Source organism: Symphalangus syndactylus, chromosome 1 (assembly GCF_028878055.3).
Source record: "Symphalangus syndactylus isolate Jambi chromosome 1, NHGRI_mSymSyn1-v2.1_pri, whole genome shotgun sequence".
NCBI lineage: Eukaryota > Metazoa > Chordata > Mammalia > Primates > Hylobatidae > Symphalangus > Symphalangus syndactylus.
In genome coordinates, this window is record NC_072423.2 from 53,389,181 (window position 1) to 53,405,165 (window position 15,985).

Consider the following 15,985-nt stretch of genomic DNA (forward strand, 5'->3'; position numbering starts at 1 on the left):
GGTATTGGCATTGTTTCCTTGAATATAAAATAAGTTTTGAACGTGACTTTAAACATAACCAAAACTACATAATAACTCTTGGTGATTATATTGTTTAAATCTACAGGTGTCTTTCCTTCAATATAATTTATGATTTAAATTATTTATTTTTTAAGATAAAAATGGTTTTTGTCTTTAATAATTATTATATTGTAAAAGAGATAGATTTTGGAAGTTTTATAATTGATTTCAGTGAAATGGAGAACTAAGAAAACTTACTCTCATTGCAATAAATAGCACATATTTAAAATCACTGTAATTTTGTATACATTTGATGCTGTATGATTAACGCTTAGATGAATCTATCCATTTTAATTTTATATATATTATCTTTCCATATTGTCCAGCAGATTTCTTGTACTTCACAGTCCGCATTTAGAGGTAACTTCTGTGTATTAAATACTGTCTGTATTGGTTCCTAATAGTAATGTTCTCTAAAGGATAAATGCTAGAAGGCTGGTAAATTCAATCATTTTCTAGCTGCTGTGTTGGTTTCGTATATGATAGAATAAAGCCTATATTATATATATAAATGCTAAAATTTTAGTTTTATGTTTAGGCATAATATAAAAATATTATTCAATCAATTTTAATTGAAGTTACTTTTAGAAGGGTGGATCTATAGGCTCCTTAAACAAGAGGGCATCAAGGAAATGTTACTCCTCAACTATTTCAGTGTAGCCAAAAATAGAGAAGTGATTGTCTTTTAAAAAAATGATGGATTTGGCTTCTTTCTCATGAAGTAAATATATATATATATGTGTGTGTGTGTGTGTGTGTGTGTGTGTATGTGTATGTGTATATATATGTGTGTGTATATATATATGTATATATTTTAGGATCATTGGAAAGTCATAATTTCTTTCTTTAGTTTCAAAGGTCCAAAAAAAAGAAGACATTTCACCCCAAGATATATCAAACCTATATAGTTTCATCTGTACTTGATATAGATGATGAGATTTTGGACATTAGAGATAATAACATTTAGATGCAAGTTTGGGCTTTGGTTGGAGATTTGTGGGCACCCTCAGAGGAGGTGAATGTATTTTGCATATGGGCGGGATGTGGATCATGGGCCCAGGGAGTGCAGTGTGGTATGCAGAATCTGGATCCTCATAATTTGTGCCCTTCATGTCATGCTTGTAAATATGCAAGGTTACATGGGCAGAAGGATTTTGTAGATGTAATTGTGTTTATAATCAGTGCCCTTAGATTGGGAGATTATCCTGGATTGTAATGGTAATTACATGAGTCTTTGAAAGCATAACTTTCTTTTGGCTGAGAGCAGAACAACTCAGAAATGTAGAGTCAGAGAGTTCCAAAGCATGAGAAGCGCTCAGCCAGTCATTGCTGACTTGGAGATGGAGGGGGCCACATAGAAACTGTGAAAACATAATACATTCTGCCTGGAACTGTAATGAGATTACAACCTTAATGAGATTAGAGTTGGTTTATCCCCCAGAGCCTCTAAAGGAGAGCCCAGGCCAACTGAAACCTTCATTACAGCTTGTGAGACCCTAAGCAGAGTACTGACCAGCTCACCAGCATTCTGACTTACAGAAACATGAAATAGTAAATAGGCATTATTTTAAGTCAGTAAGATGATACTTTTCCAATTGTTCAATTACATTTTGTGTGAGGAGCATTTTTAAAAGGTTTCCTTATATAGAATTTGCAAGATTTTGAAAAGTGTATTCGTAAATTTTTTTTTGTACTTCTAGTTGAGGATTTCTCTTTTATTAATTCTTCTAACTAGTTATATTCGGTTTATGAAGTAAATAATGATAATTCTTCCTGCACTAATTTACCAGTTTTTAAAATTATTTATGTTACTCATCATTGTTTATCTGGGGTTTTCCAGGAATACTATTATTTCATCTGCAATTAGAGATACTATTTTTTATTAATTCTTATGCCTTTAATCATTATTTTTTATCTGATTACACTGGTTAATACTTTTAATACAATGTTAAATAGTAGTGGAAATAAGTGGCATCCTTGCTATGCCCCGCTCTTAATGGGATTGCTACTAGTTTTTTTATTCCCTTAAATATAATGCTGGCTTTAAGATTCAATATACATTTTATCGTGTTGTAAAGTATTGTCAGTTTCAATGTATTGAGTCGTTTTTTAAATTGGGAATGGGTATTGAATTTTCTCAAGAATCTTTTCTGCCTCTAGGGAGAAGCTCATGTAATATTTCTCTCATTATCTATAATACAGTATATTAAATTAATGGATTTTCTAATTTGAACCTTGAATTGTTGGAATAAATCTTACTTGACCATTATATCGCTCATCCTTTCTTAAACACACCCCAGTTTTCTTTTTACCATCACCATTAAGCCTTAGGTCACCAGTGATTTCCATTTTGCTAAATGTAATCATTATTCTTTTATCCTCATCTTTATTAACTTACGCATGCCACTTAACCAAGTTGATTATACCCTTAGCCTTGGAAACCTTTTTCTTTTGGCTTCCAGAACACATTCTTCATGGTTTTTGCTATTTTTCTGGATTCTTGTTCTCAGTTCCCTCTACTGGTTTCTTTATATCTCCTCAAACTCCAAACATTTGAGAACGCCAGTGCTTGGTCTTTTATAACAAATCTTATATATCCAAGTGCCAACTCTCAATCTCCACTTAGATATCTAGTAAGTATCTCAAGTTTAACTGTCCTAAAATTGTACTTCAGATGTGGGACCACTCTATAACCTGCATTCTTCCCTATTTCAGTTTATGACAATTCAAACCTTCCAGCTTTTCAGGCCACAACATTTGAAATATGCACTGAAATGCATTTATTTATTAAAATGAAACGTTCATTTATTTTGTGAATTTCTGGGCCAAAGAATGCACATGTTCAGCTTTAGTAGACAATGCAAAAAAGTTTTCCCAAAGAGTTATGTATTTTTCCATGCCTAACATCATGTCTGAGAAGTCCAGCTTCAGATTCACAGTACCATCTAATATTGTCTTTTTATTTATTTACTTACTTACTTTAGAAACAGGGTCTTGCTCTGTTGCCCAGTTTACATTTAGTAATCTTGCTCTTTTACTTAAAAATATATTGTGGATATATATCAAGGTTATTAGATATGAATCTAATGCACTCTTTTAAACAGTAAACAAATATTACATACTAGGAACATGTCATAATATCAATCAGGGCACAGTGCAGGAAACATAAATCCCTCTATTTTAGGTAGAAAAAAATTTAGAGACCAACACATTTGCAAAGCTGGCAGAAAAAGCTCTGGGTTGGACATGCAAAAATGTTTCCCAGATTGACCATAGAAGCTACAGCTTGCCTTCCCTCCCCTCCCCTCCCCTCCTCTCCCCTCCTCTCCCCTCCTCTCCCCTCCCCTCCCGTCCCCTCCCGTCCCCTCCTCTCCCCTCTCCTCCCCTCCCCTTTCCTACCCTTCCTCCAAGTAAAACTAGAAATCCCTCCCTCCCTCCCTTCTCTTCCCCTTCCCCTTCCCTTCCTTTCCTCTTAGTATCCCTACCTTCCTTTCTGTTCTTTTTATTTTCCTAGGCTTTGCTACCCAAGAAAGCCCATTAGAAGGAAAATGAAATAGAGGTTTACTGACCAGTAAACATTGTTCATCTCGATGACAATGTATTCAATTATTTAACTTTTAAATAAATTCAGATTGAAAATAGTTATTAACTACTGCAAACAATATTAAAATGAATATATTTGTTGTTATGAATTGATTCTTTCTATGGGATAGATTCTCGAAAGTTGAATTATTGGATTAGAACTAAGTATGTTTTTCAAAATAAATATTTCTGAAGTATTTTCTATAACATATGTATACATATGTACATATATTTATATGTTAGGAGCAATAGAAATGTATGATTTCTCTCATTTTTCCCGGAATGGTTGGTATTTTTAAATTATACCAACCAATTGTTGGGTAAAAAAGGGTTACATTAATTTTCATGTTCCTGCCTGATAGCAAAGTAAACACATTTTTTTCTTATTAGCCATTTAAATTTCGTTTTTAATGCAAGGATTTCCATTAATGGCATACTATTTGATTTTAGATATTCCAATGATTAATATTTTTGAGGTTGTACATTTATTATCATTTATATTAGGAAAGGAATAAGGACATAATACTAGTGACTCCATGGATCTTATTACTTAGGCCAGAGCTAAAGTAATCGTACTTATCCAAAAGTTGCAGATTGCAAGAATTACACATGCAGTGCTTAAGGTGTGCTCATGATTGTCTCATCACTTCATTTAGTAAGCCTTCCACAAGCATTTATCAAAGGCATAGTACTGCAAATCGTTAATTTTGACCCTTAGGCACTGAATTTTCATGTATATTTTTTGATTTTTTTTCCATTGAAAAATACTTTGTAAACCTACTTCTAGAGATTGACAATTGTTTGGTATGTACAATATAAAATAATTTTATGCATCTGAGCTACCGGAGGCTAGATAATAGACCCTGATTTTCAAGGGTCCTTTATGTTGCAGAGTCTGTCAGTATTTTATTCCTTTTTATGACTGAGTAGTTTCCATTTTCTAAGTACATTACATTTTGTTTATCCATTCTTTAGTAGATGGACTTTTGGCTGTTTCCACTTTTTTTGACTCTTAAGAATAATGCCACTCTCAAACATTCACTACAATTTTTGCACAATGCGTTTCATTTTCCTTGGTTATATATCTAGGAGTGGAATTGCCAGGTCATGTGATAGTTCTATGTTTAACATTTTGAGGAACTGCTGAACTATTTTCCAAAGTGACTACGATATTTTACATTACCATAGCGATTTATAATGGTTTCAATTCTAACACATTCTCAGCAACAATCAGTATTATCTGTCCTTTTTTTTTTTCACCCTTTTTAAATAAAGTCATCCTTAGTGGATATATAGCGGCATCTCATTGTGGTTTTGATTTGCATTTCCATACTCACTAATAATGGAAAATGGCTTTTCCTGTGTTTGTCGTTTGTATATCTTCTTTGGAGAAATGTCTATTCAAATCTTTTGTCCATTTTATATTCTGTTCTTTTTCACTTTTTATTGAGTTGTAAGTATTCTTTCTGTAGTCTGGATATTAGATACTCATCAGATAGATTGAAAATATTTTCTCCCACTCCATGTCATGTCTTTTCACTTTCTTGTTAGTATTCTTGAAGCAGAAGATACTAAAAAGTTTAAAAACTAAAAGTTTGTAATTTTGATGGAGTCTTATTTATCTATTTTATCCTTGGTTGCCTATGCTTTAAGTATCATATCTGAGAAACCATTGCTTAATCCAAAGTCTCAAAGACTTATATCTATGTTTTCTTCTAAGATTTGTATGGTTTTAACTATTACATTTATATTTTTTAATCCAAGTTTAGTTAATTTTTGTGTATGGTACAAAGTAGAAGTTCAAATTCATTTGTTTGTACATGGATATTCAGTATTTTCAGCAGCATTCTTTGAAAACACTATTTTATCTCATTGAATTGTCTAGACACTGTCATTAAAATCAATTGGTAATTAATGTAGTATGTGTTCATTTCTACATTCTCAGTTTTATTCCATTGATTTATATGTCTTTCTTTATGCCAATACTACAATGTCTTGATTACTGGACTTTTCTAAATCAATGAGGAGAGCATTGTCATCTTAATATTAAGTGTTTAAATCCATGGTTACAGATATATTTTCATTTAGGCCTATTTAATTCCTTTTAACTATGTGTTGTAATTTTCAGTGTACAAATCTTGCACTGTTTAGTAAAATTTATTCCTAATTTTTTATTCATTTTGACACTATTGTAAATAAAATTGTCTTAATTACATTTTTATATTGCTTATTGCTATTGTTAGAAATACCACCAATGTTTGTGTGTTGTCTTTGTATCCTGCAAGTTGCAAAATTGTTCACTAGGCTCTATAGTTTTTAAAAATAGATTATTTAGGACTTCCTCTACACAAATCCTTTTATCTGCAAATACAGATGTTTACTTCTTTCTTCTCAATCTGGAAATGTTTATTTCTTTTTTTTTTTTTCGCCCAATTACTTTGGTTAGAGCATCAAATACAATGTTAAAAAAAGACAGTGAGAGCAAATATCCCATCGTTTCTGATATTAGTGGAATTATCCACTTTTCATCAAGTATGATGTTGGCTTTCACAGGTACATTTTTATCAGGATAAGAAAATTTCCCTTTATTGTTAGTTTACTGAATTTTTTTTATTACAAAAGGGTATAGAAATATTTCAAATGATTTTTCTACATTCATTGAAATAATGGAAATGGCTTTGGTCCTTTATTATATTAATATGGTGTTTATTACATTTACTGATTTTTACATGTAGAACCAACCTTGCATTTCTAGATAAATCTCACTTCATCGTGGTCTATAATCCTTTCTATATGTTTATGGATTCCGCAACTATTTTGTTAAGGATTTTTGTGTCTGTATTCACAAGAGATATCAGTCTATACTTTTCATTTCTTATGATGTCTTGTCAGGATATGCTATCATAGTGAGACTGCCTCATAGAATAAGCTGGTAAGTGTATATTTCTTTTCTATTTTTTGGAAGATTTTGTGAAAGACTCATGTTGATTCATCTTTTAACATCTAGTAGTATTCACCAGTAAAGCAATTTGGTTCTGGCTTATCTTTGTGAAAAGTTATTGATTATTAATTCAGTTTATTTGCTTGTTACAGATTTATTCAGATTTTCTGTTTCTTCTTGAGTAAGTTTTGTTAGGTGGTGTATTTTTGGGAATTTATTCATTTCATGTTGTTTATCTAATTTGTTGGCATAACATGTTTTATAGTATTCTCTTATAATCACTTTTTGAAAATTCATAGCAATACTCCTTCTTGAATTTCTGATTTTAGTAATTTAAATCTTCTATCTTTTTTCTTGGTCAGTGTATGTAGTATTTTATCAAATTTCTTGAACTTTCCAAAGAACAAACTTTTGGTTTTGTTGATTCTCTCCACTTTTTGCATGTATTAGAATTCACATTTTTCTCACTGTCGTTTTTTTAAAATTAATTTTCATTCTTTTACTTGTTTTGGGTTTAGTTAGCTCTTTTTCTAATTCTTTTAGATGTAAAGTTAGGTTACTGACATAAGAACTTCTTCTTTAATGTAGGCAATTAGAGCTAGAAATTTCCTTTAAAGCACTGCTCTAACTTCATCCCGTAAGTTTCAATATGTTGTATATTCATTCTCACTCATCTCAAAATATTTTCTAATCATTCTCGAGATTTCTTCTTATACTCGTTGGTTATCAAGGAACATATTGTTTAATGTCCATATGTTTTGAATTTACTTCTGTTATTTCTTTCTGTTATTGATTTATAATTTCATTCCAATATGGCTGGAGAAGGCACTTGGCATGACTTCAGTCATGCAGTATGCAAAGTCTCTATTTTTGTTAAATTTTCTATTTCTCTCTTTAGTTCTGTAGTTTTTGTTTCATGTATCTTGAAACTTTGTTGTTGGGTGGATTCATATCTGTGATTGTTATGTCTTGATTAATTGACCCTTCTGTTATTATAAAATGTCATTCTTTGTTCTAGCAATTTTTATTCTAAAGTCTATTTTGTCTGATATTAATCTAGTCACTTCAGCTCTAACATGGTTACTGTTTGCATGGACTTTCTTTAACATGGTTACTGTTTGCATGGAATTTCTTTTTCAACATATTTGTGTTTTTTCAACATATTTGTGTCTTTGATCTCCCATGTGTCTTTTGTGAACAGTATATGATAGGACCATTTCTTTCAAATTCATTCCATCAATCTCTATACTTTAATTAGAGGGTTTAATTTATTTACATTTAATGTAATTACTGATAAGGTAGGATTTGTATTTGCCATTCTGCTACTTATTTTCTCTGTGCCTTATACCTTTATATTTTCTCTGTCTTATACCTTTATATTTTCTCTATTCCTTCATTACTGCCTTCTTTTATATAACACTTTAATCACTTTGTAATTGATTTGACTATATATTTTTGAACTATTTTCCTAGCAATTGCCCTGGGAGTGGAATTCACAATTTAATTTATAAAAAATTATTTTGGATTAATACTAAGAATTTCAATAGTATACACATTTCTTTCTCCTCTATAGCTTTCTTTCTTCCTTCGTTTATTTGTCTTGATACTGTATAAATTATATCTTTATACATTGTGTGACTATCAACAGAAATTTACAATTACTGCTTTATGCAATTGTCTTTTAAATTAGGCAACGAAAAAGGGTTACAAAATAATACATTTATACATTTTTAATATTTACCTATAAAGTTATGATTACTGGTTTTCTTTATTTCTTCTGTGGATTCCAGTTACTGTCTAGCATTCTTTCATCTCAATTTGAAGAATTCCCTGGAGTATTTCTTATAGAACAGGTTTATTCCAATATTTGATTATCTGGGAATGTCCTAATATCTCTATTGGTTTTAAGTTATAGTTTTGCTTGATATAGGATTCTTGGTACTTCTCTTTCTGTATTTTGTATATGCTAGTATATACCTTCTGTTTCCCATTGTTTTGACTGAAAAATTATCTGTTAATCATATTGAAGATCCTTGACATGTGAAGGTCACTTTTCTCATGCTGCTTCCAGGATGTCTCTTTGTCTTTGACTTTTGACAGTTTGATTGTGATGTATCTCGAGTATATATCTTTGAGTTTTTACAACTGGAATTTCTTGGGCTTCCTCAATGTGTAAATTAATGTTTTTTAAACCAAATTTTGGAAGTTTTTAGCCATTATTTATTTGAATATACTTTTTGCCTCCCCCCTCTCTTTTCTTCTTTGACTACTTTTACTTTTGTATGTATATTGGTATACTTCATGGAATGTCACACAACTGTGAAGCTCTGTTCATTTTTCTTTATTTTTTTTTCTGTTCTTCAGTCTAGATAATGTCAGTTGGCTCATCTTCAGATTTGATGATTTTTTCTCCTGCCTACTCAAATATGCTGTTGAGTGCAGATAGCAAAAATTTTTTAGTTCAGTTATTGTACTTTTCAACTGCCAAATTTATATTTGAGTTTTTAAAATAATTTTTATCACTTTATTAATAGTTTCTATTTGCTAAAACATTATTTTAATGCTTTGTGTTAGTTCTTTAGATCCTTGAACATATTTAAAATTTCCAATTGGATTAATAAATAAAATGTCTAATTTTCCTCTGAGACAATTTCTATTGACTAATTTTTTATTCTGTATAGTCTATACTTTCTTAATTCTTTGAATGTCTCATTTTTAGTTGTTGAAAACTGGACATTTTAAATGTAATGTATTTATACTGGATATCATATTTTCACTTCTCCTCAGGATTTGTTCCTGTTGCTGTTTGCTGAAGTAGTAATTTTTGTTGTTTTGTTTTGTTTAGGAAACTTTCTAACTTAATTCAGTAAAGTCTGTTGTCTTTCTCATGTGCAGCCCCTGAAGTCTCTTCTCAGCTGAGGGTCTGTTAATCATTGGATAATAATCCTTAAAATCTGAAAAAAAAATTATCTCTGTCTTTGCAGAAAAGTTCTGTGTGCTTGTTTAGGTTCGCCTTCAATAAACAACCAGGCAGTTGCCAATGCTGCCTTAGTTTTTGTTATTGTTGTTGTTTCCTGCTTGCATAGAGCCTCAAGATCAGCAGGAGGTGAGAGGTTTAATGGCTTCTCAGGTATTTCCAGAACATGTGAATACCCTGGTCTTTCACACATCGCTGGATATTTGCAGCCTTCTAGATTCCCAGGAGTATGTTGGAGCTTTACAAAGTACTATGGATGTAATTCCACCAGCTTTCCCTTTTTAGTTTGTTAGTTCATCTACTGTTTGTTCCAATTTTTAGCCACTATCTCAGGCCACAGAGTTAATCAATTGCCTGTAATTTTTTTGGACAACCATGCTCTGGGGAAAAAGCTTTTCTGGGAGAGAGTTTTTGTGCTGGTGAACTCTGCATCAAATCAAATGCAGACATCCTTGCAAGTGGAGGTTTCCATAAAAACCACCAGACAGGTCAAATAAAGACAATTTTTTTGAGAATGAGGCTTTGAAAGCATTCTAGCCTGATTCTGCTCCCTCTGGTGGCTGCCAAAAGGCTGCTTTTAACAATAAATTATTCTTTGAGGCTTCTGTGGAGCTGAAGAGATAGGACTAGAAGGTGAAACACCACAAAGAGCACTCTTCTAAGTTTAGACTTTTTATTAAATTAGTGCTCCCTAGATTGTTGCAAGCCTTTGGCTAATTTCGAATGTTGACAAGGCTGATTTGACATTTTTTGCCAGGTTTTTTTTTTTATTACATTTATATAGGAGGGAGTTTTCAGAGACTCCTGCTTCACTATTTTCATTGATGTCTCTGCAAGGACATAATCTGGGAATGTTGGCTTTTTATTTTACATTTTTTTCATGGTCTTCTTATTTAATTTGCATTTTGTTTATGGTGGTTTTTTTTGACACATACTTTTATAAAATGTGCTGTCAAACCCATCAACAGATCTCTTGGTTTACTCAGCAAGGTGACACTCTCCTTTAGCCCAAGATTATGCAAATGATATCTTATTGATTACTCTAATTTGAACATGTTCTGTGTTTGCATTTAGATTTTTATTCATCTGAAACTTTACTTTTGTTACTATGTGAGTTAGATGTGAGGTATAGAGACCACTTTGAATTTTTTTAAACAGAGATTTCACATTATTTCAGTACCATTAATTAAACAACTTGTTTCCCACTGAATTCAGGTATCATTTTCTAAAAATATTGATTCGGATTTATTTCTGGCCTTTTATTTTTCCCTCTGACGTTTACTATGATGAGGAAAATAAATGTTGCCTTAATATAGAAGTATTATAGGATGTTTTAGTATCTGGTAGCAAGTTTCCAATATTAATTTTATTTTTCAGATACCTTTTGGCTAGTCTCAGGTACCTTTTTTCCATGTGAACTTCATTTAATGCAGTTCAAAAAAGACTATTCCATTTTGCTGTATTTTTACACTAATGTTGGGAGAACACACATTATAGTCTATTAAACCATTTTGTAACAAATCATCCTTTTCATGTGAAACTTGATTTAGGGTTTTTAATAAGAGTTTTTGTTTACTTTATATAGGTCCTCTTTTTTGTCACATTTTTTCCCAAATTATTTATATTTTTGAGAAAACTTTAAAATTATTTCTTCTATATTTTAAAAACAGATTATTACTCTTATAGATAAAAGCTATTCATTTCCTAATCCTTATATCCAGCCATTTTACCAAAATTGTTTATTGTCGTTTTAAATAGAATAGAATTCTTCTATTTTTCTAGGTATTTAATCATGTTATCTAAAGTTGAAGCTATATTACCTATTCATTTTCAATATTATAATAGTAATATTTGATTTTATTATGTAATTGTGTTTACCTAGTCTTTCCTAAAGCATGATTAATAATGTGATAAAAGTTAATATGGTCTTATTCTTGAGTCTAATGAGGATACATTCAATATTTTATAATGTATTTTGTATTTGCTATTGTTTCTTTATGTTATATTTGAATAATTTTTTTCTTGTACTAGATTTTCAAGATATGAAAACTAGATAGTGAGTGAATTTATTAAATGACTATTTTGCAAAGTGTTAGCATATTTATTTTATCCTTTAACTTGTTGATGTGATGAATTATGATTCCGAATTTTCTATTGTTTTTCAATTTTTATGTAACTGAAACAAATTCTACTTTATCATGATTAATTTATTTTTTACTTTATGGAAGGATGAAAAGCTATACAATTCACTTTATTCTTTATATCTTCTTTCTTAGCTGGAAGATTTGAGAAGAGTTTATGACCAACTAACCTCGAAGCAAAAAAGTCATGAAAATCAGTATCTGGAAGCAGTTAATAATTTTTATGCTGCAGTAAGTTGATTTTTTCCTACTTTCCACTTAGAACACCATTCCCTATTTCCAAATATTAACTCATATGTCTAAAAGTGATTTCATTATTTTACGTTTTGCCTTTTGATAATTAGACATGTATGAATGATTCTTTTATTCTTTTCTTAAAGAAAAAAACATGGGATATTGAGCTTTCTGATGTTGCAAAAGATTGTTCAGCTATTTCTTTGGCATCTACAAAACTGACGGAAGACAATAAAAAACTTGGGATTGATATTAACAAAATAACAGAAAAAATCAATGAAAGGTAAATTTGCAAATACATTTTTTTCTTATATACCATAATCCAATATGTTAAATACAATAAACCTCTCCAGTTTGTGTCCCTGGAGTGATATGGTGGTGTTTTTGTTTATCAGTAGCTTAAAATTTAAGTTATATTCAAAATATTGCCTTTATTCAGTCTGGGTCCCCTTTGAAAAGTTAAAATAATTGTAAAAAGTTATCTTATAAGAAGCTTTACACAGCCTTATCTCACCTCTTTTTGACATATCCTCTTATACTCAAAAATACTTTAAACTTAAAATACAGTAGCCCCCCCCTTAACCATGGGAGATGTGCTCCAAGACCCATAGCGAATGCCTGAAACCACAGTTTGTACCAAACCCTATATATACTACAATTTTTCAATCTGATAACTGAGCTGGCTACTAAGTGACTAAAAGACAGGTAGCATACATAGCATGGATATGCTGGACAAAGGGATTATTCACATCTGGGGCAAGAGAGCATGAGATTTCATCATGCTACTTAGAACAGCCTACAATTTAAAACTTATGAATTGTCTATGTCTGGAATTTGCCATTTAATCTTTTCAGACTACAGTTGACCACAGGTAACTAAGCCTGCAGGAATCAAAACTTGCAGATATGGAGGATCTTACGTATGTCTTATCAAGCTCATGATCTCCTTTAGTCCACCCTCAATTTTTCCTGCAACTACTATACTAGTATTCTTGGTTTGGAAACCTATGAGTTTTCTTGATTCCTCTATTTCAACTCTCATATTTAATGGATAAACAAGAACTATTGCACATACTAAATGTATTTTCAGTTTATTCTCTTCATTGCTCCACCAACAATCTAGTACAAGCTATCATCATATCTGGCATGAACTCACAGTGCCTGGCAGAACTGGTCTACCTGCAATCACTTTCGAATCCATTATCTACATTTTGATAGGCATGTTCTTGTTTATCTTAACATAAGTATGATCAGTTCCCCTCTATATCTGCATGAATTTTAACAGGGGTAAAAGGACAAAAGGCCCCCCACCACATATCCTGCAAGGTCCCTTGAATAGGCACATCTGCTTCTACAGTCTCATATTCTTCCCAGTCCACCCTTATTACTTGGTTCAAATACAGTAGTATTACTTCAGTTTCTCCCACTTGTCACTCTTTTTCCAGCCCATACATGGTATTTTTATGCTACTTTCTTTTCCTAGAATGTTTTTACCACTTCCTTCTACCTAATTGCCACTTATCCTTAAGATTACAGCTGACTATCCTGTGAAATTCAATTCCTCTGTCACATGTACATGTGATACACATGCCTCTCTTTTTCACATCTCTTCTCATATTCATAAATTTTTGTGTATGAATATTTGATTCATTTCTGTCTTCCTCAAAAATGGGAAGATCCATGAGGTCAGACCATGACTACTTCTCCTTCGCTATTGAATCCTCATCATATAGCACAGAGTCTGACACATACTATGCTATCAGGAAAAAGTGACCATGATACTTGATTATTGTATTGGAAGTTTGATAAAATTTCTTAGAATTATTTTACTTTTGGAAATGATGAAATGGAACAATTTGTAAAACTTTCTTGTATGTGAAACATACTTTTTTAAGGATGTTGGTTTTTAAAGAATAACTTGAAACTGTTGTTGCTAATATTACTACATTTTATCATTTTATTTTATAAAGAAAAAGAACCAGAGGAGCAAAAGCAAACAAACATCTGAAGAGTGGGTGATCTAATAAGGACACTCATCTGGAGGAAAGGGAGAGTGTGTGAAAGCAGGCACTTATTAGATTATTCTGCAGTAACACACAACCCCCAAATCTTAGTGACTCAAAATAAAAAGGTTGATTTCTCACTCACATAGTAATTTAGCTGGTAATAGAGGGAAAAGTACATTAGTGAGATCACTCAATGGCTCTTGTAGCTTCCACAGGAGGGTGATACATGTTAATACCACTCACATTCCTTTGAACAAAGCAAGTCACATGGCCGAGTCTGATGTCAGTGGGATGACAAGTCTAATTCTCTCAAGCATAGCCATAGTGAATTATTGGGAACACAAGTACATCTATCACAAGCAGTGGGAATTCAGCTCTATTTATGGGGAAGGATTTCCATGGTGTATATCTTGCTTACCCAGAAAGCACCTTGAGATGTTACTTAATTATTTAATCATTTAATTTCCCCCCAATTTTTACCAGGAATTAAAAATTAAATGGATAATTTTTAACAGCGAATTACATGGTGCTGAACAGAGAATTAATAAACAATCGGTAAAATAAAGTGAAAGAGAGATTAAGAGATTTGCAGGCCAGAGTCAGGTCTACCATGTTATCTAAGTCACGTTCCTAAAGAAGAGAAGATTAAAACATAGGACAAACAGATAATTACCAATTCATATATCAAAATAGTTCTTATATTCTTGTTTCTAACTAGTAACTGTATATATCTATCACATTTATGTATATATGCAAGTAATTTTGTCTATTTCAATTATTTGCACATATAAACTGGCAAGTCTATGTGTATGCAGCAAGTATATATTACATTACAAATGCATGCAAATGTAATTTTTCATTTCCTAAAGTTTTATTTGCTTTTCATCCAAATCTGCTAGGTCGTTTTATGATTTTTTGTTTGACACAGATATTTAAAGCTTATCTTTTATCTCTTAAACAGTGTGAATAGTTATAATCTGCACCTAATAATTTAAATGTCTGTACTCTTTGTAATTTGCTTCTACTTCTTATTCACTAGCTCATGCTTCAGTGCCTTTTTCACTTGTATTCTTGGCTATTTTTTTTTTTTTAACCATGTGTAGTCCACTTGCTTCTGAACACTATTTGCTTTTGAGTCCTAGGACAAAGTTGAGTTAATCATTGCTATCTTATGTTTATGAAAAAGTTTCTATTTTTCAACTTGTGTCCTTGGATATGCTCTAGACTGTGATTTTGTTTCCTACGCCGTATTTGACAAAACTCCATTTAACCAAAAGTTCCAGTGCCTTAAGAGTAGTAACATCTTCTCTATTTAGCACTCTGTCTGTAACACGTTTGTTGTAAGAAATTTGGAAAATACAGAACGTACAAAAGGAGACTGAGACTCTAACATTGTTTCAATTCATAGAAATATAGCTATTAATATATTACTGAATTTTTTCCTTCTTACTAAATAACTAATTATGAGTTTTGATCTTATTCCCAGCATAATAGATTTTTCACAATATTAAACAACTGTTAAATACATCATTTAAATAGCTGTATAAAAGTTTATTATATGGATGAACTATGATTTATGTACAAATTGCTGTTATTTAGATGGCTCTCATTTTTAACTATTTGTTGTAAATATTATGGCAGTGGATTATTTTGTTTAGAAATCTTTATCAGCATATTGGCTTTTTAAAATTTAAAATAGTTTCATAGAATTTGATTCAGTCTAATACTTTTAAAACTCCCACTTCATCTCTAAAAGTACTTTCCAGAAAGACGATCCCATTCATGAGGCTATGCAGTACATGAGCCTGTCCTCTCACACACCTGTGCTAACTTGAGTGTTATAGCTGTAACAAATCTCTCTCAAGATGATAAATGAAAACTATCTTCTTAATAGTGTTTTGAACTCCATTTATTTGATTACTAGGGAGGTTGAATATTTGTACATCCTCTATTGAATTCTACTTTTTCTAAATAATTCTTGTGTGTTTCCAAGGAAGAAGTGAGGAACTCAAAGTTCTAAGGGGCAAAGTGGCTTTCCTAAAGTC

General features: G+C 31.4%; 1 protein-coding gene across 5 annotated transcripts in view; it reads left to right on the top strand.

The window, feature by feature from the left end:
* Window positions 1-15,985, top strand: part of CCDC178 (coiled-coil domain containing 178) — a 515,586-nt gene that overhangs the window by 162,038 nt on the left and 337,563 nt on the right. For all 5 annotated transcript variants that reach the window (XR_010113908.1, XR_010113927.1, XM_063610669.1 and 2 more), the window contains exons 13-14: window positions 11,837-11,932; window positions 12,082-12,218. Coding sequence is in view for 3 of the 5 variants with exons in the window: in XM_063610669.1 (XP_063466739.1) it covers window positions 11,837-11,932; window positions 12,082-12,218 (233 nt within the window). In the remaining 2 variants the exon portion in view is untranslated. The remainder of the gene's footprint in view (window positions 1-11,836; window positions 11,933-12,081; window positions 12,219-15,985) is intronic.